Genomic DNA, 27376 nt, shown 5'->3' on the forward strand with positions numbered 1-27376 from the left:
TTAGAGTTCCTGCTGCTCCTTCATGAAATTGTCTGGGAAGGACTTTTCTATCATTTGGATGTGTCCAAAAAGAACGAAGAAAAAGATTAAAATCTGATTGCTTAGTACGGGTTATGTGAGTTAACTCAGAGGAGTAAAGAAACAGTAATGAACCAGAAGGTTGTTAGATGGTGATTTCTTAGCAGTTCTTAAATTTTGTTTGATGCTGCTCATTTTGTAATTTGGAGTTGTTTTAAATAGAATGTAGGGCTGTGAGCAGGGAAGAATACGTTTATTGTGTAAATCTAAAATGATGGCAGAAAGACTTTGGATTTTAATTTAAATATTACATGAATTTTCTCTTTTCCTGTCTGCCTAAAGGAAGTGCCCTTTTTAATTATGTTATTCTGTACTGTTGCAGAGAGGGCGATTCTGAAGAAAGTCTGGGGTCACCCAGTGACCTTAGTTTGTCTCTTATCTGTTGGAGCATCAGTGGCAAGTATCTGGCTGGAGCTACAGAAAAGATGGTGAACATATGGCAAGTCAATGGTATGCTCTGACTACCTGTGAACATTTTACAGTAAAATGTATTTCTAAATAAAGCTGCTAAGTTGCTGAATATTTGTTAACCTAAGTATTTGTGTGGGCTCTCCAGCTTAGTATCTGCCATTTTCCATAATATCTTGTCAATCTATTTAATTAGATTAAGGCATTAACCACAAAATAGATGCGTGTCTTAAAATTAAATGGATAAACTGAGTACCATGTACAAATTTGTGATGTCACTGATGTGTTTAGGTTTGAGACTTGATCACTTCTGGTGATTTTTGTTTGCAAATATGGTATTTTTCCATAGTCCACGAGACTTACCTTCTTCAAAAGGCATGGAAAATGCCAAAATTGACTGAAACAGATGTAGGGATGGCTGATGACAGTGTTCAATGAGATGGAAACCTTTTGAGAGTAAAATCTGTGAGGTTGGTTTGTTCAGTTGAACAAGAGTCTGAGAGGAGTAAGATTACAAATTGTTACCATTGTTACAAGGTAAACACTAGGAGAAGCCCATGGAGCAAAAGCAGCTATGTGAGCAAATGGATATTATTGACACAAGAAGAACTGGAAATAAATAGGCCATGAGTAACTGCAAGAAAGATTCTGGTATTAAAATGTTTGTGATATCAAATGGTTTCTAAGGAGGAATGACAACTGGGAAGGAAGTACTTTTAAGATGTGTTAGAGAAATTGCATTGTGATAAGGGAGACTGATCCTGATCCAGAAGGGCCCTTCTTAATTTATTCAGTTTGGAAGTGTCATTCAATGGATACTTTAACATCTTTCTTGTCATTTGTGCTGTTTTTAACTAATCCACCATAATTTTAAAACTCTGGGAAAAATGTTAGTCACTTGGTGACTTGTAATCTGTGAAACATCTTTCTGTCGTTTTGTACTTAGAAAAATCAGTGGTTAAACTGTCCATGTTAACAGACAGTCCACAAGAAAAGTATAAGTGGTCTGAGTACTGAAGAATTTGGCTTTCTCCTTTAAAAAGCTATTTATCTTGAATGAACATTGATATTTGTTATCTATGTTTTGTGTAGGTTAGTGGTCTGTTGCTTCATAGTCTCATAACTTAAGTGAATTTGTCATGTTCTAGCTCTAGACTGTAGAGTCTTCTGATCTTTTCCTGTGGAAGGTATTTCTGTTGCACTGTTTTCTTTATGAAGATGAAATCATTTTAAGTAATTAAATTTGATACTTTAAATAATTAAAAATAATTTGGAAATATTTTTGGGGCTTCCTAGGAGGAAAAGGATTGTTAGATCTTCAGCCTCACTGGGTATCTGCACTTGCTTGGCCAGAAGAAGGGCCAGCTGCAGCATGGAAAGGAGAATTATTATTAATTGGTCGTATGGATGGGTCTCTTGGACTTATTGAAGTTGTGGATATTTCAACCATGCACCGGATAGAGCTGGAACACTGCTACAGAAAGGATGGTAGGTGACCGTATCAATATTTAAGTAGAGATTAAAATTAGTAGTGCCTCAGTTAAATTTGGAGATTCCTTGCCATAAAAAAGAAAAAGCAATATACATATATATACTTTACTCTGAAAGTAATGCCTTCTACTTATTTCCATGGAAACTACAATAGATACAGAGAATGCCATAAGGCTATTTAATGGAGCAAATTTTCAGCCTCAAAACACTCTTTATCAGCATATTTTCAACGTGGTCACCACCATTAACTATGTATTTTCACATGAACAAGTGGTTATAATATTTGCATTAATTTTGCTTTAAATTGCCACGTTGGCTATATGACTCAAAAGAATTAAAAAGACAGATTTTTTGCAGTGTCTCCGTTGTCTACAGATGGTTTGTAGACAATATCATCTGAATTCCGTAATTACAGCCATTTTTATTTATAGTTCTGGACACAGAGGACATCGAATAGCACATCTTGGGTAGCATTTTGTGGTTTTCCACAAAGGCTGTGGCTTCTTCTAGAATAAGGGAGAATCAATGGAGGCAATATGTACTAACAAAGGATGAAGTTGCTTTCAGTGGTTTTCTTAGAAGCAGCCCAGTGCAGTTCTTTTTCCTGTGTCAAGAATGTATATATTCAAGTATTTTAATGAAGGAGAATGAGAAAAAAAATTACAAAATGATCTCAACTGCTGTGATGGTATTCACTTTTCTCTTTACTATACAAATGCAAGAAAATTTTCAGACAAAAAAAAAAAAGTAACTTGAGGGGAAGTTATGGATTTAATATTTTATGCAGTCACACTGTCAAAAACTTCTGGCAGGACTGATGTTCAGTTTGGGTTAATTAAGTTTTGTATTGTCTGTCACAGTTTCTGTCACATGCCTTGCCTGGTTCAGCGAAGACAAACCATTTGCAGTTGGCTATTCAGATGGGAAATTGCTAATAGGAACAAAGGAACCACTTGAAAAAGGAGAGATCGTTCTAGTTGATGCACACAAGGTAGAGTTAGTCATTTTGAAATGTATCTGTAATTTCTGCAGGAAAGGATCTGTTTAAGCTATTTTCTGTATTTGAAAGCTATTTATAAAGTCAAGAGCAGATTATCTGTTTCTGATACATTGAACACAGTAGGGTTCAGAGGAACAGTCCACCAAATTTAAATAAAGAAAAGGAGTAAGAATTATAGTCGTTTTGCTATTAGAGGTTGCAAAGTGTGTTTAGATTCAGCAGTGGAAATGTATACACATGTACGAGTGTAAGCACTCGTAACACTTTAATTTTGTCTTTTACATGGTTTTGTAGAGCTTAAATTACCATGTAAAGCAAAAATCTTTTTCTAACTGTGCAGCCACAAAGGTTTTGATCCTTTGCTGTAGTGTCTGTAATAAAATGTCACTACTGATTGGACTAATGAGTTGTTAGGCTAAGAGGAGAATCCCCAAAGTAGAAGTTTAATAAAAGCATCTTGAGTTCTTCCATGAATTGGTCTTGGTATTTGAAGCATGGTGGTCACAGAAGTGGTCATGCTGTGGTAATAGAACTACATATACTTCAGTATTCCACTACGGCCGTTCCTTTACCTAATATGCCTATGAAGCCAGTATCATTAAGTTAATTCTGCAATTACCCAATATAAAAAAAAATAGGCTGTAGTGAATTCATACTTGCAAGTCATTCTCTCTACATGTGAAAATTTATTTGAGAATAAAATGCTCTGTTATCAATAATTAAACATTGCAATAGCTCTGGCAACAGAGTTTTCTCTGTTCCTACTGTGTTACTTCATACCAACTCTTATCTTTGTTTTAATTAATAGGATACAATTGTTAGTATGAAGTGGGATCCAACTGGTAAGATTCTCCTGACATGTGCCAAAGAAGAAATGGTGAAACTCTGGGCATACATGGGAGGGTCTTGGAGGCGTCTGCATTCACTGCCCCATCCAGCTTTTGTGAATGGCATTGCTTGGTGTGGTCTTCCAGGGAAAGGTTCCAAGTTACAGCTTTTGCTAGCTACGTATGTCATGTTTTTGTTTGTTTTAGCTTTATTGTATTTTTTTTTCTTGATCATTAACGTCAAGAGTAAAGTAAAGTTTTGTGTTTTTTCAAATAACATTTGCTCAGTAAACCAGTTTAAGGCACCAGAGTAAAAATGAAAAGCATGGCTCTCGTCAAGTTACCAGCTGTTCTCTCTATGCTGTAAGACTTGTGCATGGTAGACCTGCACTCAAACTTTTTCTGCAAATACTTTTTTCAGTATGAGACTGTGATGTTAGTGGGTGAGGAGTGGGACGATAGGGAGTGGAACAGGAGGAATGCTTTTAACCATTGATTACATGCCTTTACACTTTAGATGTATAGATAAATACAGTTTCATAGGAAGGTAGTGATATCTGGTATTTTTAGGACATTCTGTTTATATTTTGTGTTAATACCTTTACTTTGTTTTCCTGATTTACCCTGACTTCTTTTAGAGGGTGCCACAATGGCTTGGTGTGTGTCTGGACTGTTCCTCAGGACATAGCAGTCACACTGCAGACCAGCTCAGCATATTCAGAAGGATGGTGGGACCAAGAAACAAGTGCCCAGGTAGGAGGAGTAGACGTAGTGTTTAAGAAATCCTCTTTGCTTGTTCTGAAGTTAGGGAGGAGGTAACGTGAACGAATTACTCAAATCTCAAATTTCCTGAGAGAAAATATTTGCTAAAAAGAAGCGTTTATGTTGCATTTGTATGTGTTAATATGTAGATATTTTCAGAACAGAAGCTGAAAAATCACAGGTTGAAGTGAATTTTACTTCACTAAATATTATATACTGAACTGTTTCTATTTTTCCTAGGTTAATAGATTTATAATAAAATTCAGTAAGAGTTTAAAATTGTTTCTATATAAAATTATGTCAACATAAGTTGTACATGTGTTACATCAGATTGTAGTGTAGTTTTTAAATTGGTGGCATTTTGTATGTGGAGAAAAGGTGATAATGTGACTAGAATAATTTTGGACTTCTTAAATTATTGTATTGAAATTACTGTATCTCTACAAATATTCAGTATTTCTTACAAAATATAGAAGCTAATATTTTTCTGTACGAAGTTCAGTGTTCCATACCTATGAAATAATTTTCAGGATGGATACAGAAAAGCAGTTGATGCCAAGTGTGTATTTCAACTGAGAGGACATATTACCCCTGTTCGGACCGTTGCATTCAGTCCTGATGGACTGGCATTAGTGTCTGGTGGACTTGGTGGTCTCATGAATATTTGGTCTTTACGGGTAAGTCATCACAGAGGTAACATGATTACTTCTTTAGTGTAACTGTCTCCCGTGGTTGAGGCATCAGACTTTTCATATTTTTTCCAGGGTTTTACAAACATGAAAGGAAATGTTATATAAAATAGTGATGAAATCTGATACTCAGTAAAGTATAAGTTTAAATTACACTTAACTGTTAAGTATTTTGTAGGTTATGGTTCTATGATTTATTCACTTTTTAGTCTTAATCATATTATTAGTTAGGCTTTGCAGAAGCAGCCAGTCTCGCTTTAGAGATGGCAACAACATTGGTTTACTGCAAGAACTTTCTCCAGGAATCATACGTTTTTTCTTATTTAATAATTCTGAATCATTTCTTGTATCATCTCCTTAGTATGATGGGAATGCTAGATAGATTTTGGCTTTCAGCATTGACATTTCAGTTTTTAAGAAATGATTGAACAGCTTGGAGAATATCATCCCTTAGGAATGTGCTTTGTATGTATTTAAATAGAAAAGTGGCTGTATTTGCACACTGATGCAGAGCACTTCTTTCCTTAGGATGGTTCAGTGCTGCAGAGTGTTGTAATAGGTTCTGGAGCTATTCAGACTGCCGTGTGGATACCTGAAGTCGGTGTAGCTGCGTGCTGTAACAGATCAAAGGTGACACTGTGTGTTAAAGTAATCCTACAATTGCTTATGTAATTAAGGATTATCTCCTTAAAGCACAGTTCCTTTTGTCTTTTTTGAGGGGGAAAGGGAAGAACTATGCAGACATCTATTTATTGGCTTGTGTTACGTAAGCATACAAAGCAGCTTGACTAACTGAGCCTACTCAACTGTTATATTTTCAAGATACACTATTTTGATTTTCAACTACCACTTGAGCCTAAACAGATTTTTTTTTAATTATTTTTGTTTTTTAAATGTCTCATGTTGAATTTTGGGTGGTCGAGGGGAGAATCCTTCTGAATTTGTGGCTGCAAACGACTTTACACACTGGTTACATCAGTGTTTCTGTTTACTGGCAGCAGCTGTAAATGGGCCACAAAAACAGGATAAAGACTTTATTTATGCAGCATGAGGAATTTTTTTTCTCCCAACAAATAAGATACCTCAGTAACATAATTTAACTTAGAGCAGCCTCAACATCAGAATTTTTTTAAGGAGCAGCAAAATTTATTTAACTGTTTACTTTAAGTACTGTTTGTATCTGAACAGAAGTTTCAAAAGTGGCAATATAGCAATATTTGCAAGCCTGCATGAGTCCCTTACTTCTCAAGTGATTAAAAAACAAAAGGCAAACAACGGCTGGTTGTCCCAGAAGACAACTTCTTTTGTGAATAATGATGAACTTGGCACAAGTTATGGCTCCTGTTAGTAGAGCTGTTCTGTATTTGGTTCTAAGTATTTGAAATTCTTTGAAAGTCTTCCCTGAATTCCACCCTGATGTTGGAGATCACATTATAGGACAAACCCTTAACTATGTTTATGCTGTTCACAAAAATTAACTCTGTTTGGTAATTTCTTGGAATGATGATCATAATGCTGCCTTGAGAAGGTGAAAGTAACATATGAAGAAGTGACAATATGGAGAGAGCTACTCTGTAGTGTTCTTCAGCAGACTGTTAATCAACAGAGACAATACAAATATTTTCTATCCACTTTGGAAACTAAGATAGTTGATGGTAAATCAGTGGAGCTGAATAATCCTATGTTATGAATTTTTGATTTTTAACATGTCTTGTGTCTGCTGTTAAACAGGATGTGTTGGTAGTGAACTGTACATCAGAGTGGATATCTTCCAATCACATCCTTGCAACATGTAGAACTGCACTGAAACAGCAAGGAGTTTTAGGATTAAATATGGCTCCTTGCATGCGAGCTTTCTTGGAACGTTTGCCAATAATGCTTCAGGAGCAGTATGCTTATGAAAAGGTAAGAGCTTGTGAGAACACTTAAAATTCCTGCCTCTTGGGATCACTGTTGTGGTGATCTGGTTGCAGGCTTTCAGAACTGATATCCCCCCCCCAAAATTTCCTACATCTTGTCTGCAAATATCTTTCAATATTCTCCAAACTAGCAATCTCTTAGTTTGAGAATATATAAAATTTTAGAAAAGCTTTAAGTATGGAAGAAAGTATTTGTCTATAGAAGTAGCTTTATAGAAATCCTACTTCCAGATTGATGAATTTATGTTCCTAACTGTGCATGTGTGATTTCTCTTTCCCCTTCCCCTCACCTTTAGCCCCATGTTGTTTGTGGAGACCAGCTTGTTCACAGTCCTTACATGCAATGCTTGGCATCACTCGCTGTGGGCCTCCACCTAGATCAGCTGTTGTGCAATCCCCCAGTACCACCTCATCATCAGAACTGCCTCCCTGATCCTTCAACCTGGAGTCCCACGGAATGGGCCTGGCTAGAATGTTTCTCAACCACCATAAAAGCCGCTGAAGCCTTGGCAAAGGGAGCACAGTTCCCAGAATCCTTTACTGTTCCAGACCTGGAGCCTGTTCCAGAGGATGAACTTACTCTGCTAATGGTGAAATGTGCTATATTCATAACATTATAGAGTGGCTTGGGTTGGGAGGGTCCATAAAGATCATCCAGTTTCAACCCCCTGCCATGGGCTGGGTTGCCACTAAATCAGGCTGTGAGACTGAAGTAACTTTATGGCATGTTCCTACACCAAATTATTTTAGAGATGTTAATGGTCTTTATGACTTTTTATTTTGGCTGATGTATCATAATATTGGATCAGTAAATTATTATCAGCAATCTTACAACATCTTCAGAGAACATGTGCTTCAAAAAGCTTTAAAAAAGATTATTCCATCATGCATTTTATTTAATTTTATTTATATTTTGATTGTGAACCATGAATAACAGTGTCATTTGTAGGTATAGTAAAGAAGTAGGCTTTGTTTATGGACAGAAATCAAATATCTGAGTTTGCATGTGTTCACTCTTATCTTTGTATTTTTTTGGAGTACTTTGAGTGTCCATGTATAGTTAATAAGGGAACAAGTATGACATAGCAGCAAAATAATGTGCATCTCTTGAACTGAATGTGGTAACTGTGCTTTTTGTTGCATAGGATAACAGTAAATGGATCAATGGTATGGATGAACAGATAATGTCCTGGGCAACATCAAGGCCAGAGGTTAGTAAAATGCAAATCTATTTATTTTATTTATTTTGCTGTAGTAAGCTTTTGCAAGTACTCTTTTTCTAAAGCATTCTTTTCCTGCTGCACCATAGGATTGGCACTTAGGAGGTAAATGTGATGTGTATCTGTGGGGAGCAGGAAGACATGGACAATTAGCAGAAGCTGGCAGAAATGTCATGGTACCAGTGGCAGCACCTTCCTTCTCTCAGGCTCAACAGGTGATCACCTAAAGACATTCACATGTTTTTATTTTTATTGATTTATCCCATGCATTGTTTGAATGTCAGAATTTCTCTGAATGTCTTCTCTTTATTGTTTGAATTTACTATTGAGTATGCTCAAAACATGTATTTTCTACCGTAATTAATAATTTGTTTTGTCTTCTGAGATAAAATTGACATTCAGGATAGAAACATCAAGACTAAATTAATCTCAGGTAGGAGTGTATTATATTTTCTCTCACTGGAAGAAGGTTTGCTGAAACAGTAGCAAGTTTCAGTGAAGAAATGTGTATTATGTTATAATTAGGTAATAGAAGTCCATTAAACATGCTGTAAGTGATGTTTTATGTTAATAGGGCTGTCATGAAGGTATTTACAGTGTGACTAAAGTTGTAGAATCTTCGTAGAATCTCAAAGGAAAGCAGTGGTTGAAAAAATAAGATGATGCATTGTGATGGTAATGCAGATTGCTGCATCTAAAACAACAAACAAACAAACAAAACACCATAAAAAAACTTCTGTGTATTTTTCTTGACCAGGTTGTTTGTGGTCAGAATTGTACTTTTGTCATTCAAGCTAATGGCACAGTTTTGGCTTGCGGAGAAGGAAGCTATGGGCGGCTGGGACAAGGAAATTCAGATGATCTTCATGTGTTAACAGTCATTTCAGCACTGCAAGGTAAATCTGTTTTGAAAAGATTAAATTGATAGCGAACATCATTTTGATAGTTGATGTAATTATTTGTGTTGATACTATTTTCACAGATTGACGTTAAAATACTGTAATCGTTAATTGAAAATTGAACAAACAAACTTGATGTTTATTTCTCCTTATTGTGTGATTAGTAACATCTTAATATTCCATAATTTCAAGAGTGCTGTGGGGAAAAACGTTTGCTTAAGATAGGAATATTTCATTTCAAAACTAATGACAGGTCAGAAGCATAGGTTGTGTGTGAGAAGGTGCAGAGTTTCTTCGAAGTAATAATACAAGGGAATTGCTACAATAAGATAAGTATATTCCTGGTTGATGCCTTTCCCCAGGCTTAATTTGCTACCCCTTGGGGCACTTGGATATGTGCATATTAAGAGTTCATTTTTATTTAACACAAACATTGTTTTCTCTGTTCTTTTTAACAGGCTTTGTTGTAACGCAGCTGGTGACCTCTTGTGGATCTGATGGACATTCCATGGCTTTGACTGAAAGTGGGGAAGTCTTTAGCTGGGGAGATGGAGATTATGGCAAACTTGGACATGGGAACAGCGACAGACAGCGCAGGCCTAGACAGATAGAGGCTCTGCAAGGAGAAGAAGTGGTGCAGGTTCTATGGCATATTTTTTCCTTTTACAAACTGTAAATACAGTAACTTAGGAATACTGGCTTTAGGTAAAAGGTGCAGTTAGTGATAGGGATGTTACAGAACCACTGCCAGTCTTGCCAATTTGAATTCATGTACTGAAGGAAAACAGGAAACTTTTGACTTCTTGCTGAGCATTATGAAGCAAGTTGATAATTCACAATTGAAAATAGTTAATATCACAAGGTTCACTGCTGCTGTGATGTTAATCAGCACTTGTTACTTGAGAAATCTGAAAATTTGAAAGAGCCTGTGAAAAAAGGATGATCTGGAGACTGTCAGAATGCAGGCACAATTCAGAACCTTATACCTTGATCATTGTCAGATAGCATTGTTCTTTAAAATGAGTTGCCCTGTCTTCCTTCTCTTTACTACGTGTGCTTAGCAGCACAAAAAAAAGGATATCTGGCTTTGGCTAAAGGTTTCAGCATTCTTTCGTGCCATTTAATAGAATTTGTGCTTAGCAGGCAACCTGTTTCCAGAAGACAGTATTAACAGAAAAGAAAAAAATAAATAAAAATGCCTGCAGGCCTTTATCCACACAAGTATGCACCTGTTCTCCTAACATTACTGTGAGGATAAAGCAGAAGTAGATAGTTAAAGTAATTTATGCTGTAGTACCTGTGCTGTATGACTTTATAATGTGAATATGTTTTGTAAGATGAAGAAGTTACTGCATAGTGCAGTGTGTAATAGTTTACTCCTCAAAAAACAAGACACTTGTAAAAATTACATTTGTTTTACTTCCAGATGTCATGTGGCTTCAAACACTCAGCTGTGGTGACAGCAGATGGCAAACTTTTTACATTTGGAAATGGTGATTATGGTCGATTAGGACTTGGAAATACTTCCAATAAGAAACTTCCGGAAAGAGTGACAGCGCTGGAGGGTTACCAGATTGGACAGGCATGGTTTATCTAAAACTGTCCATGTATCTTCATTTAAAGCTGATATTGTCAATGTATTTCAGTGTTCTACTTTTATGTTTGGGATTGTATTTTGATCATGATAGCAGAATTTGAAAAAATGTTTGGTTTTTTTTTCTTTTTCTGATATCTTTCCAGACTTTTGAGCCTCTTTCTGCAAAACTGCTTTTTTTTCTTTAACATTGTAACAGTTTTATATTTAATTATGAAGTATGAATTTATGACACATTTTATTTTCCTAGGCAGTGAGCATGCTTAGCATAAAACTATTCCTTGGTTCTAGGAGAGGGAGTGGAAGCCAATTCCTAAAAAAACAAACAAGCAAAAAACCACCCTGTTGTCTTCCAAATGCTGTAAGAAGCAATAGAATTTTCAATGTCCTTAAAGGGATCTTTTTTTTTTTAACACAGTTTTTTTTTCCTAAAAGGTATTTGGGTTGTCTAAGTTAGTAGTGGCAAAAACTGTGGTAATAACATATTTCTTTGAACCAGGTGGCCTGTGGACTCAATCACACTGTAGCTGTGTCAATGGATGGTTCAATGGTTTGGGCTTTTGGAGATGGAGATTATGGTAAACTTGGTTTGGGAAATTCCACTGCAAAATCCTCACCACAGGTTAGAATTCATAGGGAAAAAATTCTTTGCATAAATTTTCGCTGTTGCTAAACATATTGCATGGAACTCATTAGTTTTCAGAATTAAAATTATTAATTCTGTATGCTATACTGTTCTAATAAAATTACCATAAATAATTCTGATAGTACGTTATACAAAGCATGACATCTTAAAGAATTTCAGGTACATGATACTCAACCCTATGTTAGAGACAATACAAATAGAGAAAATTGTAGGGTTAGCTCAAAGGAGAGAGGTTCTTAATTTTGGTATTTGTGGGTAAGTTTGTTTACATACTTGTCCACTTCCTCTCATGCCACCTCTCACCAATCCCCAGTAAATAAAAGGTATTTTGAATCATTGTGCATGGAATAAGAAAACAGTGTCTCAGGTTTTTTTATTCATTTGCAGGCCTTAATTAGAGTAATGCTACAAAATATCTATTACAGTGAGAGAGTTATAAAAATTCTTTTTGGAAACAGAAGTTACAGATGAAATTCATGTTTATTTTCTTCTTGTATCTTCATAATGCCATAGCTCTTTGTCCTCTCATTTTATATCTTCATAATGCCATAGCTCTTTGTCCTCTCATTTATCTCTTTAGAAAGTGGATATTCTCTGTGGAATTGGCATAAAAAAAGTTGCCTGTGGAACACAGTTTTCTGTTGCTCTGACAAAAGATGGTCATGTATATACTTTTGGACAAGGTAGGATAATCTAACATTTGGACCATTGTACCTATATGCTTTTGTATTCTGAAAATGAAATTGAAGGACATCATCACATTTATAAGAGTAATCTTGGAATTTCAACAGTGCTGTGTTAATGTAGACACAGATCTGGATTGTAGGCCTATATGTAGTATGATCTCATGATAGCCTCACAATTTAGTTTTTGAAGAGTGTTTAGTTTAATTTTTGACAGGTGTTTCTGTAAAATTTCATTGAATTTCATATGTCTAAAACCATTGGATTCCTTGAACGCTTGCTTTACCTGATAGAGTCTGCATCTGCTCAATTTGTTAAGAGTTTGGACAGGCAAACTGCCAGTGTCACTGCATTAAACAGGTTTTCTCTTTTCTGTTTTCTCTCAATTAATTCAAATGTGTTATAAAATTACATGATGTCTCGTTTTAATAGATTTTGATCTTGTTTCACTTTTAAAGTGCAAATAACTTCAGAATATCAATAAGCACAGGCAATTTGTAGGAAATGTACACGAGATTTCTGCATAACAAATTGCACTGATGTCCCAGTTCTAAGAGTATTCAGAGTTGCTTTTGTCCCTTCCCAACTTCTGCCTGCAAGTACAATTAACTTTTGATGATCTTTGCATATATAGGCGTTTCCTTGCAATTTCAGATCGCCTTATTGGTTTGCCAGAAGGTCGAGCTCGAAATCACAACAGACCCCAACAAGTCCCAGTACTGTCAGGAGTCTTCATTGAAGACATAGCTGTAGGAGCAGAGCATACACTAGCTTTGTCATCCACAGGCGATGTATATGCTTGGGGTAGCAACTCTGAAGGGCAGGTATGTACTGTTCCCTGTTTATTTCTAACCATGTTATTACTGTATAGATGTGATTGGAATATATATCTGGTGGAAAATCAAGCTTTGATTTTTGTTCTTTTCCTTCCCCTCAGCTATAATAACATTTTAGGTTTTCTCCACAATTTTCTTTTTCATTTCCTGTGCACTTGCATGGCAGCAGTTTGGGAAAGCACTGAGAACATTCTGTCCAAATTCATGCTTGTCAAAATGGTTTTTGAAAGAAACTTTAGTGATTCGTGACCTACCGTTACTGTTTTTAAATACTAAAAAAAAAAAAAAAAAAAAAAGGTTGGCAATCAGATTCTTTTCATAAAGAAAAGATTAATTTTATATGAAATCATTTTTACAAGTCCAAAGAAAACAGTAAATATTAAATACTCTTTACTTTGGGACACTGATTTTATCACTGCCTTTAAACGTCCATTGTCTTCCCACACCCAGTGTGTAACAGGTTTTTTGAAAGGATTGCAGATTTTGAGTTTTGTTTGCTGCAAGTACAAGACCGAGCTTCTTGATGTTTTGATTCCTTGTGTTTCAAGAATGTTGGGCAAAGTTAGTGCTGTGGCATTTCAGGGATGAGTTTTTGAGAATGGTTTTTGAGCAAGTTATTTAGAACAATTTCTAAAAGGAACGTTTGTCTGTTTTTACAGTCATGCTTTTGTTCTGTTTTGGAAGAGAAAAACTTAGTGTAAAAAAAAAAAAAAGAAACAGGATCTTGATTCTGAAAGCTTATTTTGTACACTTTCCATTGCGGTGTAAAAAATGTGCTTTTGTTGTAGAAATAATTTTGTATACTCTTGAAGTACAAAGTTACCACTTTTACAATACAAAATTCAAAACTGTTGGGAAAAAATCAGAAAAGTTTCAGTAAAATTTCTCTTCATTCTGATTATTTTTTTCCAAACACTTGCAGGAATGTATCTGCTAGAGCAAAAGTGATATTTCAATTGCATAGGAAAGGTATGAGCTGTGTTGACTCTGCATGAGAAGGATTGTGCAATAGAGATGACTTAGCAGCATAGGTTAATTTATCAGTGTACAAAAGATTGTGTAAAAAATCTCTAGCTGTTCTCAGGCCTCTTTGCCACCTAGATTTGCTGCTCCCATTAAGCGTGAATGTAATATTCTCTCCAAAATAAAAGGTAAATGCAAGCATAATTAAAGATCTACGAGGCAAATGTTTTTAAGCCATATATGATGTAGGCATTTTTACCATTTGTTCTGAATCTTTGCTTGAGAGTTTTCTAGAAGCTTTATCAGAGTTGCTGATTCTTATTTGTGTCCTGCAACTGTTCAAATTTGTCAGCTTGGTCTTGGCCATACTAACCATGTCAGAGAACCAACCCTAGTAACAGTCCTGCAAGGAAAGAATATCCGGCAAATTTCAGCAGGACGTTGCCACAGTGCTGCCTGGACGGCACCCCCGGTTCCACCCAGAGCTCCAGGTAAATAGCTGAGATGGGTTGTATGGTCATTTTTGTACGATCGTTTGAATTAGTCTTTGTGTTTCATGAGGGATGAGTGTAACAGGAGCTGTGGAAGACCAGCTGTAGCCTGGTCTAGCATTAAATGGGGAAGTTGGTGGCCCTGCATGTGGCAGAGAGGTTGGAGATTCATGATCCTTGAGGTCCCTTCCAACCCTGGCCATTCTGTGATTCTGTGAATGTTTGGCACAAATTTGTTTTAGTTTATATCCACCCACCCAGGTTTTCAAACTACCTTAGCCTCTCAGTTTAAAGAGGTCCTTAAGTGGTCCTTTATGAAATTATGTTTTCTGTCTTGTGTGGTAGGTGTATCAGTGCCTTTACAGCTTGGCTTGCCTGATGCCATTCCACCACAGTATGGGGCACTGAAAGAAGTGAGCATTCATACAGTAAGAGCAAGGCTCAGACTGCTGTACCATTTCTCTGACCTCATGTACTCTTCATGGAGATTACTTAACCTCAGTCCCAATAATCAGGTAAAACTTCATTTAAAATATATATTTTAGTCCTGTTGTGTTGTACCATATCACTAGCAAGTTTTTCACCAGGCCTCAGTAGTAGAGTCTGTAAGTTTTTTTGTTTTTCTTTTCTAATAAATAAATGAAATATACAAATTCGGATTAAGCCAGGCTTTGTCAAAGTACCATTATATATTTTCAGTTGTGTTAATATTAACATGCCAATAGTTTTCAAAAAGTTGCTGTCCTCAAAGCTGTAAAAAAAAAAAGAGTGCCTACCTCCTTTGTGAAATATTGAAGTGCTAATGAGTGATTACGAAGGTTTTCTTCTGTAAATAAGTGAATTAATGAGCTTTATTAATATGTTTATTTTCATACTGCTTTATTGCAGAACAGTACATCTCATTACAATGCTGGAACATGGGGGATAGTTCAAGGACAGCTTAGACCCTTGCTAGCACCACGAGTGTACACGCTCCCTATGGTACGCTCTATAGGGAAGACCATGGTTCAGGGAAAAAACTATGGTCCTCAGATTACTGTAAAAAGAATATCAACCAGGTCAGTATCGTTTCCACAGGCAGTGTTTTTGATATCAAAATAATAACTGATCTTAATATGTTTTCCGTTACCTCTAGCATATCAAACTCTCTGTGTACATCTTCATTATGAGCAAATGACTTCAGTAACCTGTTCACTTTTATGAGTTACACTGTATGGTTGTGTCGTCTTTTTTTCAAAAGGGGTCGGAAGTGCAAACCCATTTTTGTACAGATTGCAAGGCAAGTGGTAAAGCTAAATGCGTCAGACCTTCGCCTGCCTTCTCGTGCCTGGAAAGTGAAACTGGTTGGAGAAGGAGCTGATGATGCAGGGGGAGTGTTTGATGACACAATTACAGAAATGTGTCAGGTAGGAAGAAATCTATCAGTTTGAAATGCCTGGTAGAGTTTTTTGTTTTGTCTGGTTTTGTTTGTATTTGTCAATTTTCCTTTATGCAGCATAGCAATTTCTTCTTGTTCTTCAGTCCTGAGCTATGGTACTAGAACTGTCTACTTGGGGATGCCTTTTAAGGGGAAAAAAGAGCCTTTAGATTGTAGCAAGGAGGTGGAAAAAAGCCTCAGTACAACTTAGTGTTACAGTAAATCCCCTTGAAGTTCTGCAATAGTCCCTACATGTTACAGAAGCATTTTGCAGACACCCATTTTTCCCCAGCCAATATTTTCACTAAGATTCCATCCATACAATTCTGTCCTCTGACAGATGTTTCATGGGATCACGCATGTTTTCACATATGTGAAAATAAATGTCACTTCTCAGGTTCAGTGCTGGAAAGGAGTTCACCAGCAGAATTTATGCACTTTTACCTTAACTTGAGCCCAGATATTTCTGCTGTTGACAGCTTGTTGTTGTCTTTTCGAATTCATAATTTATGTTTCTTTCCTAAGCAGTTTACATTAAGTATGAGAGAGGGCTAATAACAGTTCAGAACGTAACTAATGAAAACATTTGTTTCATCTTGTAGTTCTTGCAAAAAAAAAAATTGTACCAGTAGGGTGTAGAGTTTAGGGCTTCTGATCATTTCCAGAACAAGTACCAGCAATGCATCACAGAGCAGTCACAGTAGAACAACCATTATAGTCTGATGTAAAGGCAGGTCTTTAAATAAACATGATTTTATGAATAAAAATCACCCCATTTTGTTTCTTTCCCTTAAATATTACACAGGAATATTTAAGTAGTTATCATCATTGTAGTACAATATTCTGTCTTGTAATGTATTACATAGTGTCACAATATTTCTCTAATGTGCTTGTTGTTCCCATGTCTAAAAAGGTTTTGTTGTTGTTGTTATTTCTTTTTAAGGAACTTGAAACTGGAGTAGTAGACCTGCTTATTCCTTCCCCAAATGCCACAGCTGAAGTAGGCTACAATAGGGATAGGTAAGTTATCTAGAATTTCTTTTTACTTCAGATGTCAGTAGGTGAAAATTAACTTCTGTTAACTATTTTATTATTATTATTATTTTTTTTTTTACTAAATTGTGTCCCTTATTTCTGTTTAAGATAATCTTCTTACTTGGGTACCCCTTGCTGATAATTGTGTTGGCAGTTACTGTGCAGTGCTTAGAAATACTTGATCTTTTGCTTCTAATGAAGCAGCATAGATATATTATACTGTAGCCTTCAATGTCTTCTCTTTCAGGTTTCTTTTTAACCCTTCAGCGTGTTTAGATGAGCATCTGATGCAGTTTAAATTTTTGGGCATTCTCATGGGTGTAGCTATTCGTACAAAAAAGCCATTAGATCTTCATTTGGCTCCAATGGTCTGGAAGCAACTTTGTTGTATCCCACTCATCTTGGAGGATTTGGAGGAGGTAGATCTGCTCTATGTGCAGACCCTCAACAGCATTCTTCACATTGAAGACAGTGGGATTACTGAAGAAAATTTCCATGAGGTAAGTTATGAAAGTGATCGCTTTTAGCAGATCATCCTTAATGCTACTGTTTGTTTTATTGGGATAACAAGGACTTAATATGCATTTGGAATTGTTTGTGATCTGAGTATAATTCTGGATGACTGATAGTAAAATACTAAACATAGATCACTTGAGTGACTTAAGCTGAACAAAGTTGTTCTGTTTTGCATAACAGATGATTCCTTTGGATTCTTTTGTTGGCCAAAGTGCTGATGGCAAAATGGTTCCCATAATCCCTGGAGGGAACAGCATCCCACTTACCTTTTCAAACAGGAAAGAATATGTGGAAAGGGCAATTGAGTACAGACTTCATGAAATGGACCGTCAGGTAAGAATCATATCGTGACCCTCTCCACTGTTAACGTGAACAGCGTTTTTTATTTATGTAAGTTTCCATTTCGTATTCCAGAGGACAAGAAAAGTTTGGTTTTCTGCATCTTGGATGGGGTCCCTGAGGATTGTTTTTCCCCTGCAAACTTTTCTATTTTGTTTGCTTGTTTTAGGCCAGTCCTACTTTCCATAGCAAATGCACGTTTGACAAAAGAGCACTGGCAGTAAGACCTATTCTTTCACTAGATTAGTGTCATTGCAACTGCCATCCCCTCTTGGGAAACTCCACACAACTATACGTACTGTGCAGTATTATTAGATGTCACAGCAACATAGTCCAGCTGAAGTAAATACTGTGAACAAACATTGTTTTTTAAAACTGTTTCTCTTTTCCTTTAGCACTGAAACTAAAAATACAACGTTTAATGTTCTGAGAAGTATTAATTATCTGTTTTCATAGGTCTGTGTATTTTGTCACTTGTGTAGTGAAGCTCATAAAAGGATGAATTATGCTAATTACTTGTGAAGAAAATTATTTTCCTTTTATTCCATGTATAGATATATGCAGAGTATTGCTACCTGCATTAGGAAGATAACTTTCTAAACAAGGTTAACCAAATCATGCTTCTAGAAAAAAAAACCAACTTTGTTCCAGCTCAGATGTGTGATACCTGCACCGCTTTTTGGTTTTGCCATTATTATTTGTGCTGATAACTTGCACTTTAAGTTCTTCTGTATTGTGCCATTTGCAATTACTATTAAAAATAATTTTAGTTTTGTACCTTTAATATTCTCCAGAATTTTGAGAGAGGATGTAGTAGTCCTTACAGGGGATGCATATGTATTTGGCAGATGTTCTCTCCTTTTACCCTGTTCCTCAGCAGATAAGTTGCCTCTGCATTTATTTGGAAAGTACAATAAGTGATAGAGGTAAGACAATTGCATTTCCAGTATTTCTTCTGTTTTGGGCAATAGGTGGCTGCTGTAAGAGAAGGCATGTCTTGGATTGTTCCCGTTCCCTTGTTGTCTCTTCTGACTGCTAAGCAGTTGGAGCAAATGGTCTGTGGAATGCCAGAAATATCAGTTGAAGTTTTGAAGAAAGTTGTGCGATACAGAGAAGTTGATGAGCAGCATCAGCTGGTGCAGTGGTTCTGGCATACCCTTGAAGAATTTTCAAATGAGGAGAGAGTCCTTTTCATGAGGTTTGTGTCAGGAAGATCTCGATTGCCAGCCAACACAGCTGATATCTCTCAGCGATTCCAAATAATGAAGGTTGATAGGGTAAGATGCTGGTTTTTTTATTCTCTCTTTTTTTAATATTATTATCTGTATTTATTATTCCTATTTAGCTTAATCTGTCCATTTGCAATAAGAGCCCGGTTTACATAATTGTACATTTACAGAGAAAGCGTGGAGTAGGATATTCCCTGAGGTATTAAAACCAAGGATTTTAATAGCGGAGGAGCTGGAACACGGCATGAATTGGATATGAATTCATTTGGTGCATTTACTGTAATTCTGTGATTGGAGGTCAAGACAAGCTCTTGCATGAGGAAACCAAACCTCTTCTGTTGTAACTTGTCCACAGTCATTTTCTGTTGCATTTCCTTTTTTCGTTTGATAATTATTACTCCCAAAGTTTGTCATATGACCGTTAACAAACTCTGAAGCCTGAGTTTTACAGTATGTATCCTTGAAGTACATCACGTACAGGATGCCTACATTTTGCATTGTCTCATTGTTTTGAGCAGTGAAAGCACGTTCTCTAACTGTAAGAATCAAATATTTGGGCAAAGATAACAGTAGTTGGACTGTCATCTTTGGTTCAGTGTCTTTCACGTCACCTCACGTTAAGGCACAGTAAGATACATAAATTTGAATGTTGTTTGTTATCTTCCAGTGGGTTGCTGAATATTGTGATCAAGAGTTCCAATAGTTGCGTTTCCATACTGAGCTAAATAAGTCACAGAGCAGTTGATATAACAGTAGTTTGTCACACAATTCAGGAGGAAACAGGAGACGCAAACAAGGGATGCTAGTCTGCTTCTTAAGAGAAATATTGAGGTAAACTGAGAAAATGCTGGACGATAGAGGCAGGGAAGATGGAAGCAATGAAATATGGATGTGCTGTATTTTTACTACGTTCACAAACTTACCGGTGTCCCACCTTTTATCCATTTCCACAGCCTTACGACAGCTTGCCTACCTCACAGACTTGTTTCTTTCAACTGAGGCTCCCACCTTACTCCAGTCAACTAATCATGGCAGAGCGTTTGCGCTATGCAATCAATAATTGCAGGTCTATAGATATGGACAATTATATGCTCTCACGGAATGTGGACAATGCAGAGGGCTCAGACACAGATTATTAACATTCTGTGAACAAAATCATCTTCCTTTTACTGAAAATAGTGCCCTAAGTCCAATTTGTTGTTGACATAATTTTATGGTAACCATAGATGTTTTAGGAGCATAAAAGCAGATGTTAATAAACAGTGGCCACATTTTAGTTACTCTAAATGTAACAAAAAATTAGATGTTTTTATTTTTTTGTGATTGTAAAAAAGAAAAAAAGAAAACAAAAAAAAAGTATGATCAATAATTTTTTTTCTCCTTTTTTGGTCACTTTTGATAAGTTTGCATGGAGACTTTTGGGTGCGTTTTTGTTGGGAATAGTACATTTGTAAGCCCTCCCAGTGAACATGAAGGGTTGTACATTGTGTATAATTGTTCATTAGCAAGGACAGTTTTACATGAATATTCACATATTTATTTTGTTCTAATTTGAATTGCCTGTGCAGGGTTCCTTATGCAGAGAAAAATAAAGCAAATTCGAGAATTGGTTGCTTGGATGCATTTGTGAATTGTGTATTGGTTTATTTAGCCTTCGTACTTCGTTTTGTCTCAGGAAATGACAGTATTACCATGTTTAGTCAGGACGTGATTTTTGGAACACCCTGAAATGTTTATCTTCTACTGTGTGATGGGTAGGACTGTGCCCTGCGTTCTTCATGTCTTTGAGGATGTGTTCAGGTGTACCACTGTTTATACCGTGTGCTGCAATACAAGGTAAAGTTGTATGTGATTCCTTCTCGACTTCCATTTGGACACTTTTCCAGAGTATTCCTTGTTGACAGTAATAATACACAGCCACTGTGACTCAGAAACAGAGTGCCAATAAATGAAGGTGGCAGGATAGTGGTTGAAGCTGTGGATTTTGTATACATTCCGAGTATCTGCCTTTGATTTTAGTAAACCACATGTTTGGTATCTGCTGCAGCTGTAATTGTATTATAATCAGCAGTATTTGGTAACATTCGTGCTTGGTTAGGGCAGCAATGTACTGTTACAAAGAAACTTTTATTTGCCGTCTTAGGGGAGCACTGTGGAAGATAATCCTCTTCAGTCTCTGTACCACAACCATAATTTGTGCCCAACTGCAAATACTGTTTGTGCTCAGGAACATGATGTCACTGGGCTGAGGAGAAGGGTGTGTTTCTCTGCTGCCCTGGCCTGACTTCCCCTCCTTCTCGCTGGAATCCCTTGCTAAGGGTGTTTGGGACCACATGGCGGGGGAGAGAATTCATTAACCTCAACTCACCTGGTACATGACTGTGTGAGTCTGGAGAAGAACGCAGACATTCCTATTGCTTGTGATTGCTGCAGGTTAGCAGGGATTACGAGGGAAACTTCCCAGTTGTCCAAGACTAACTGGTGTATTGGTGCCACCTGACGGTGCTCAAAGGGATGAGTAAAGAATTGTAAAGAATCTCAGCTCCAGGTTGTATCTGGTGAAGTTGCTTCAGCTGGGACTTGCTGTTGGCTCACAAAGAAGGCAAAAGGTTCTTCAGCAACGAGCAAGAACCAGGCTGTAGCATGAAACATCCAGACGGGCCCTTTAACAGTCCTGGGAGAAAGAGGGCCAGGGCTCTGAAGTCAGGCAGGTGTAGTTTCCTGCTGCTTCGTGTTTCAAATTGGACTGAGAGTTCTGCATCTCACCGCTGTGTTGTGGAGGAGTATATTCACATCTTGAATTAAATTCTAGGTGTTGTACATATCTATATTTACATATATATGCACTACAGAAAGTACTGTATACTGGACCTCCTTTATGTCATTTATCCTTCATCATTTTGCCAGCGTGTTCAGTCAGATACAGAAGGTAATAGAACTGTACCTCAGAATTCAGTTTTGCACAGACTGTGTGTTTTGGCTCTCGGATAATGAGGGTATTTTTGGAGACAGTTTGCAATTAGGTAAAAGGGGATGCTGATGTTTGTAAACATGGATGTTCATTGAACAGTTGAGGGCAGTTCCTTTTTAAATTACCCCTGTCCTTTGCATATTCTGTCTTAGCATGATTCAACCTAACTGCTTATTTTTATTTTATCCAACTGTTTGTTTTCACTGTCATGGCATTGTGCACATGTTCCTTTCAGTCTGCTGTTTGGCTTTTTTTTTTTCAGTTGCTCAGACATGAAAGTGAGACTGGAATTGCGTTCACTCTTATTGCATAGTGCTTCTCAGACATAATTGCATTTGAAGGTAAAGAATGCACTGGCTCAGTTCTGCTGTCCATTGGAGACACTCTGAGAAAATTATAACTTTATATCCGTTTGAGTATTTTATATATGCAAACATCTTTGTATAGAAAAAGAAAAGTATTACCAGTGTGTATCTGCATTCTGTAGTGTCAGTCATCTCTACTGTAGTTTTAGTCATCTATACCTATATATAGGTATGCACACATACATAGAATAAAAAATGCATGCAGCTCAGTCTTGTAACTTGCTAATGACAGAGCTGTGCAGCAGGGTAGGCTGTGAGCTGTTTCAAAGCATCACCATTTCCCTTCTGCTTTTTAGCACTGGATGAAATGTGTATGACTGTAGCAGCAGTAAGAAATACGTATCAGAGGTAGGAACAGGTGTGTGACAATGTGTTTGTTCAGTTCCTTTGCAGGTTAATGAAGCATGGAACACAATATGCTTAAAGCATTAAATGCTAAATGTAAATAGAGGTGGCTCAGCCACCTGCCCTGCAGCGCAGCAGTACAGGTGTCTGTCATGCTTAGAGGGGACTGATAAGAACAGAGCGTGATATTGAGCAGTAGTGTTCTCCACTGGAAATTTGATTTATATCTGTGATGTAACCCTTTTTTTTGACTTGGTGATGGAGTTCATGGTTGCTGGTAAGTAAGGTTTTACTGTGTTTGACGACTTAGTTTAATTCCTTTTTGTACCTTACTGCCAAAATGATCTGTCGTAATGAAAATGTGAAGGGTCTTCTGGTTGTTGCTTTTCTCCAATTCACATTTTTAGACTTGACTAATTAAATGCTGCATTATGTGACATAAACACATGATTTTTCCAATTTCAAGGAACAGCAAAAGCAGAGGTGTTCTTTCTTTAAAAGGTGTGAAAACTCATGCCTTTTTCCAGTGAAGCTTTTACAAAACATTCAGCCATTTATTTGGACTTAAACCAGAGTGCAGTAGAGTACCCCTGGGTAGCTGAAGTAGTGCCACACCGGAGGTAAGTGGAAATCAACCCTCCATATAACTTAAAGCTGAGCCATTTTTCTGGACAGTTTTTCAAACGCCAACTTTTTTTCCGGCTTACTGTCTGGAATCATGTTAGCACTTCTCTCTGCTCTCAGTGCTACCGAGGGACGTTTTTCCTTAACTCTCTCCAGCCCGCTCTGTGTTATGTTCCGGCAGAAATCCACGTGCAGCGTTTGCAGTGATCCCCCATAGAGGATTGCTGCTTCCAGCGTCCGGTCAGTGATTCGCGCGCAGTTTTCCAGTTTGAGTGTCTTGAGGCTCGGGCAGTTCTTGAGGAGAAGCAAGAGGCAATCATCTGTAACGTGGCCGCATCCTGAGAGGGTCAGAGATAGCAGGTTTGGACATCTGAAACGTAATTGTGAAGGTGAGGTGAGGGAAGAATAAATAATATACAGAACTTGGAGAAGCCACTGTCTTGCAGAATAAATATTGAAGAAATACTTCCTCTTCCACCAGGAGGGGTGAGAAAGCATGAGTAGGGAGGGACACAAATAGGCCTTAAAGCTCAGCTTTACCTATCACAACACTCTTATTTACCTTCCTTTGCTTTTTCTGTTGCTGTCAACAGCTGTAGCTCAGTCAGCACAATGGAGAAGGGGAAGTGGATGCGTACATAAGCTGATGAAGACCCCGTAGAGGTCATGGGTTCAGGTCAGAATTGATTTGTGGACCAGTCAGTGAAGCTTTGTAGACATTCTGAGTGTAGGCAAGTAAGACACTCCCACTCTCACGATTTCATGGGGATTTGCATGCGCATTGCAACTCTTTGGTTTTACTGAGCAGGTGCCAGCACCTCCCTTAGTGGGGTTTGTTGATGTTTGGTCCCCACACAACTCATTCAAATAATTGAAGCTGGTAATAACTGTACTGTTAAATGTCACAGAAAATTGAAAAAAGCTTTAAAAGACAAAAAAAATTGTGTATGCTGTTTGTGTAGACCTGAGAAAGTGCAGGGAAGTCCTATTTCAAGTCAGTATTTATGATGGACACTGCCTGTGCAGGCCGGTTCCTCGCTGCTACGCTAACCAGCCATGTTTACAAGGAGCCTTATGCACCAACCCCCCAGTCCTTCAGACAAGTACGTTGTTTGCTTTCTTGCTTACAGCTCTCTCTGAGAAGCACCAGGACTTCTTTAGGCTCTGTTGCTGAGGGAGAAAGCGATTACAGTAACGCTACTGTTGATCTTGAGAGACATCAGCGCAGCAACAGGAAGCACTTCTGTCTAAAAATTTATGCTCAAAGGCTGTACTGGTTTAAGGCGTGGTGTACAGCAGTGGGGACAAACAAGGGACTCTCCGTTCTCTACCACAGCTGGGCAGCCATAACTGCAGCATATTCTTTTTTACCTTAAAAAGAACAGTACATCCCTTTCCACACATTAACCCCAGATGCTGCTCGATCTCTCCTTTAGAGCAGAGGTAATAGTGAGATCATGCCAGCCACATTCTCTTCATTTTGCTCTTTTTGTGTATGCTTGTGAACAGTTTAAAAAAAAAAAAAAAGTCTGCAAAAATTAAGGAAGGACCTGACAGACCCATCTTGCACAGTTTCATCAACAGAACTGAAGTACTTGTAATTCAGAGAGCAAAGTTAAATATTAATTTAGTATTTCTTTCTTGGTTAATATTCCTTTTTTTCCTAGCAGAGTGCTAGGAATTCTGTTGCGATGCTTTAAGAGGGTTGCTTCACAGACTCGGAGGGGCTAAAATGGATGAGGTGGACCACTGTTAATAAACTGTCATTTTTAGGAGTGGAGATTTAACTTACGGACATTATTAACGTGTTTAATGCAGAGAGGCGGTTTGCTGAACTTGGATGGAATCCTTGCTACCCCACCTTTGCGTTTTGTACAGCAAATAACCCATCTTTATGTATTCTGTAGAGAAGGAAGACACTTCAGCGTTAAACTGCCTGCAGAGCTGTGGTCTGCTGTCCTTCCTGAGTTCTTATTTATTTGTGATGGCAAAAAATGGAAATAACGGTTAAGCGTGGCATCTCGGTAGACATGCCAGTGCCCAAAATGAGGGAATGGTTATTCCCAAGCCCCTCCTTCCTAGGGAAAGATGTGTTTCCTAATGGTCTGTGGCTCATTACTTAGGTATTTTTCTACTTAAAATTTGCATTCTTTTCTGATCCCATATTTTAGTCCTTATTGCCCTGTTGCTCGTTCTCACTGGCACCCTGCATTCTGTCACTGTCCCAGTTTGTTGGTGGTTTTAAAGTGTTAGTTCCATACAGAGCTTTCTGCTTGGCACGTTCTGGCACTAAGCTGAGGGCTGGGTGCAGCACAAAGGTGTGCTGTTCCAGCTCTGAGCCGGCCAGTGCCAGTCTTGCTGTTACTGAAATGCACTGGGATTGGTTCTGACTTGCATTTGCTCCTCCTAATGCAGGTTAACTCTTTTTTTTCATAGAGGTGCTCTGTAGCACTGAAGCTGGTAGAAGAAACAGTGTGGTCAGAGAGTTCTTTTTCCGCAGTGGCACTTTTCTTCTACTGCAGTTTATAAAACCCAGAGATGCAGAGACATGATTAAATTCTACTAGTAAAGAAATGCTGTTTAGTAATGCGCTTGTTTTTATGCTTTCACAGTGTGAAACCATGCCTTTCCCTTAGGAGTTCCCCCTGGACAATCCTCCACATTGACCAAATGGTTCAGCTGAATTAAGCAGCTATTTACTAAGCAGTATTGCACTTTCCTGTATTAAGAATTCTTCCAATAAGAGGGGAAAAAAATAGGCTTGAGGAAAGTCAGTGAGAAGATGCACTATTACCACTATAAAACCAACAGTAAAACTGCACAATCCAAGCACTCTCTCTCTGCCCCGTTTCTGTCAGGTAGGCGGTATGGAGGTGAGTCAACCGTTCTAAATGTTGTAGTTTCCAAGCAGCTAACTTCTACAGTAATGCAGCATAAATTCCACACCCAAAGCACATACCTGTTGCCAACTTCTAGTAAAAAATCAGTGACAGTGTTCTCATGCCTGCTACAGAAGTCTTTCTGGAAATTGTTTTTCATCCAGTCCTCAATGTTACACACCTTGACTCTCTCTGAATACCAGCAGATGGACAAGTATTTTAAAGCAGGTCCCAGGAGGTAGTTATGCTTCTGTAGTTCCACTGGAGAATTAAAGTTCAGTAGAGACCAAAGCACAGGATCTTGAAACACTTCTAGCAATCTATGACATGTTTTTGCTAAACTTTTCCTGCTGTTTTTGTCCAGAAAGGAAAAGAGATGCAAGAGGCATTCCCGATTCAGCTGAGTTATGTGCATTGCCCCTGCAGCGTGCTCGGGAGCTGACAGTCTCCTGGCATTGGAATGATGGCAGTGCTGGAAGGCGCTGGGATCACCAGAAGGCTGTTGCTCATATATGGTTGTGGAATGGTGTTTATTTTTGGCCAACAACCGGTGCAGAAGTTAAGAATGGAGAAAGGATAAGGACGATGCATGTTGAAACTGTTGTTCTGTTCCTTCAAGGGAATGGAATGGGCATGTAGAAAAAACAGCAGGAGTTGACTTCCACAGAATGCTTCCTTATAAGGTATTTTTTTTTTTAATTTATTTTTAGGCAGGCCTGTTACTTAGCAAAGAGCTTGTGCCGCGTTAATGAATGGGAAGGGGCAGAGGGTAGTACTGCTGCAAGGGGTAGCTCTCAGCCTCTCATGTTCTAAACTTAGCTTTTGCAGCTTAAGATAACTCTATCCTTTTTCATTCATTATTCTAAAGCTGCGCTTTGGCCTCCTGTTCAAGGACTGTCACAAAGGAATTTAAAAGAGGCTCATTCAAACAATTCCAGTAACAGCAGATGGGGAGGTTAGAATTAAAAGCAATAATGACCAGTCCTGTAGCTTTCTGTGTTTGCGAAGGAAAAAAAGTGGTGTTTGGCTCATATCCATCTTCTGTCCAGTGATATTATTAACTAACTCATTTGTAAGTGTGCCGAGTAAAACAGCCCCTGAAGGATTTTTTACTGGCCCAGCATCATGCTCCTTTTTGTACCCGGGAAAT

At 37.8% G+C, this 27376-nt stretch overlaps 2 protein-coding genes across 2 annotated transcripts in view; one reads left to right on the top strand and one right to left on the bottom strand.

Moving 5' to 3' along the window:
- HERC1 (HECT and RLD domain containing E3 ubiquitin protein ligase family member 1) overlaps nucleotides 1-20648 on the top strand; it is a 94971-nt gene extending 74323 nt beyond the window's left edge. Inside the window, exons 53-78 of the mRNA XM_031616385.2 lie at nucleotides 401-528; nucleotides 1783-1974; nucleotides 2838-2968; nucleotides 3786-3985; nucleotides 4443-4557; nucleotides 5097-5243; nucleotides 5784-5885; nucleotides 6987-7160; nucleotides 7471-7764; nucleotides 8320-8385; nucleotides 8484-8609; nucleotides 9152-9290; nucleotides 9752-9933; nucleotides 10720-10875; nucleotides 11387-11509; nucleotides 12114-12216; nucleotides 12871-13040; nucleotides 14368-14506; nucleotides 14852-15021; nucleotides 15395-15564; nucleotides 15747-15912; nucleotides 16867-16943; nucleotides 17206-17458; nucleotides 17655-17807; nucleotides 18785-19090; nucleotides 19996-20648. Of these exons, the coding sequence (XP_031472245.2) occupies nucleotides 401-528; nucleotides 1783-1974; nucleotides 2838-2968; nucleotides 3786-3985; nucleotides 4443-4557; nucleotides 5097-5243; nucleotides 5784-5885; nucleotides 6987-7160; nucleotides 7471-7764; nucleotides 8320-8385; nucleotides 8484-8609; nucleotides 9152-9290; nucleotides 9752-9933; nucleotides 10720-10875; nucleotides 11387-11509; nucleotides 12114-12216; nucleotides 12871-13040; nucleotides 14368-14506; nucleotides 14852-15021; nucleotides 15395-15564; nucleotides 15747-15912; nucleotides 16867-16943; nucleotides 17206-17458; nucleotides 17655-17807; nucleotides 18785-19090; nucleotides 19996-20181 (4168 nt within the window). The 3' untranslated portion in view covers nucleotides 20182-20648. The remainder of the gene's footprint in view (nucleotides 1-400; nucleotides 529-1782; nucleotides 1975-2837; nucleotides 2969-3785; nucleotides 3986-4442; nucleotides 4558-5096; nucleotides 5244-5783; nucleotides 5886-6986; nucleotides 7161-7470; nucleotides 7765-8319; nucleotides 8386-8483; nucleotides 8610-9151; nucleotides 9291-9751; nucleotides 9934-10719; nucleotides 10876-11386; nucleotides 11510-12113; nucleotides 12217-12870; nucleotides 13041-14367; nucleotides 14507-14851; nucleotides 15022-15394; nucleotides 15565-15746; nucleotides 15913-16866; nucleotides 16944-17205; nucleotides 17459-17654; nucleotides 17808-18784; nucleotides 19091-19995) is intronic.
- A 241-nt stretch (nucleotides 20649-20889) lies between these two features.
- FBXL22 (F-box and leucine rich repeat protein 22) lies at nucleotides 20890-26954 on the bottom strand. Its single transcript, XM_031616392.2, has 2 exons — nucleotides 26307-26954; nucleotides 20890-23717 (listed from the first exon to the last, which is right to left on the bottom strand). The coding sequence occupies exons 1-2, from the start codon at nucleotides 26639-26641 to the stop codon at nucleotides 23372-23374; spliced, it is 681 nt and encodes a 226-aa protein (XP_031472252.1). The 5' UTR covers nucleotides 26642-26954; the 3' UTR covers nucleotides 20890-23371.
- Between the last annotated feature and the right edge of the window lie 422 nt (nucleotides 26955-27376).

Source organism: Phasianus colchicus, chromosome 12 (genome assembly GCF_987193195.1).
Source record: "Phasianus colchicus chromosome 12, bPhaCol1.hap1.1, whole genome shotgun sequence".
NCBI lineage: Eukaryota > Metazoa > Chordata > Aves > Galliformes > Phasianidae > Phasianus > Phasianus colchicus.

What these genes read in the sequence shown, in the direction of transcription:
- FBXL22 (XM_031616392.2), bottom strand. Translation starts at nt 26,641, where the DNA reads ATGCACATAACTCAGCTGAATCGGGAATGCCTCTTGCATCTCTTTTCC. An exon ending in TTACTAGAAGTTGGCAACAG is followed by an intron (nt 23,718 to 26,306) that starts GTATGTGCTTTG and finishes ATTACGTTTCAG; the next exon opens with ATGTCCAAACCTGCTATCTC.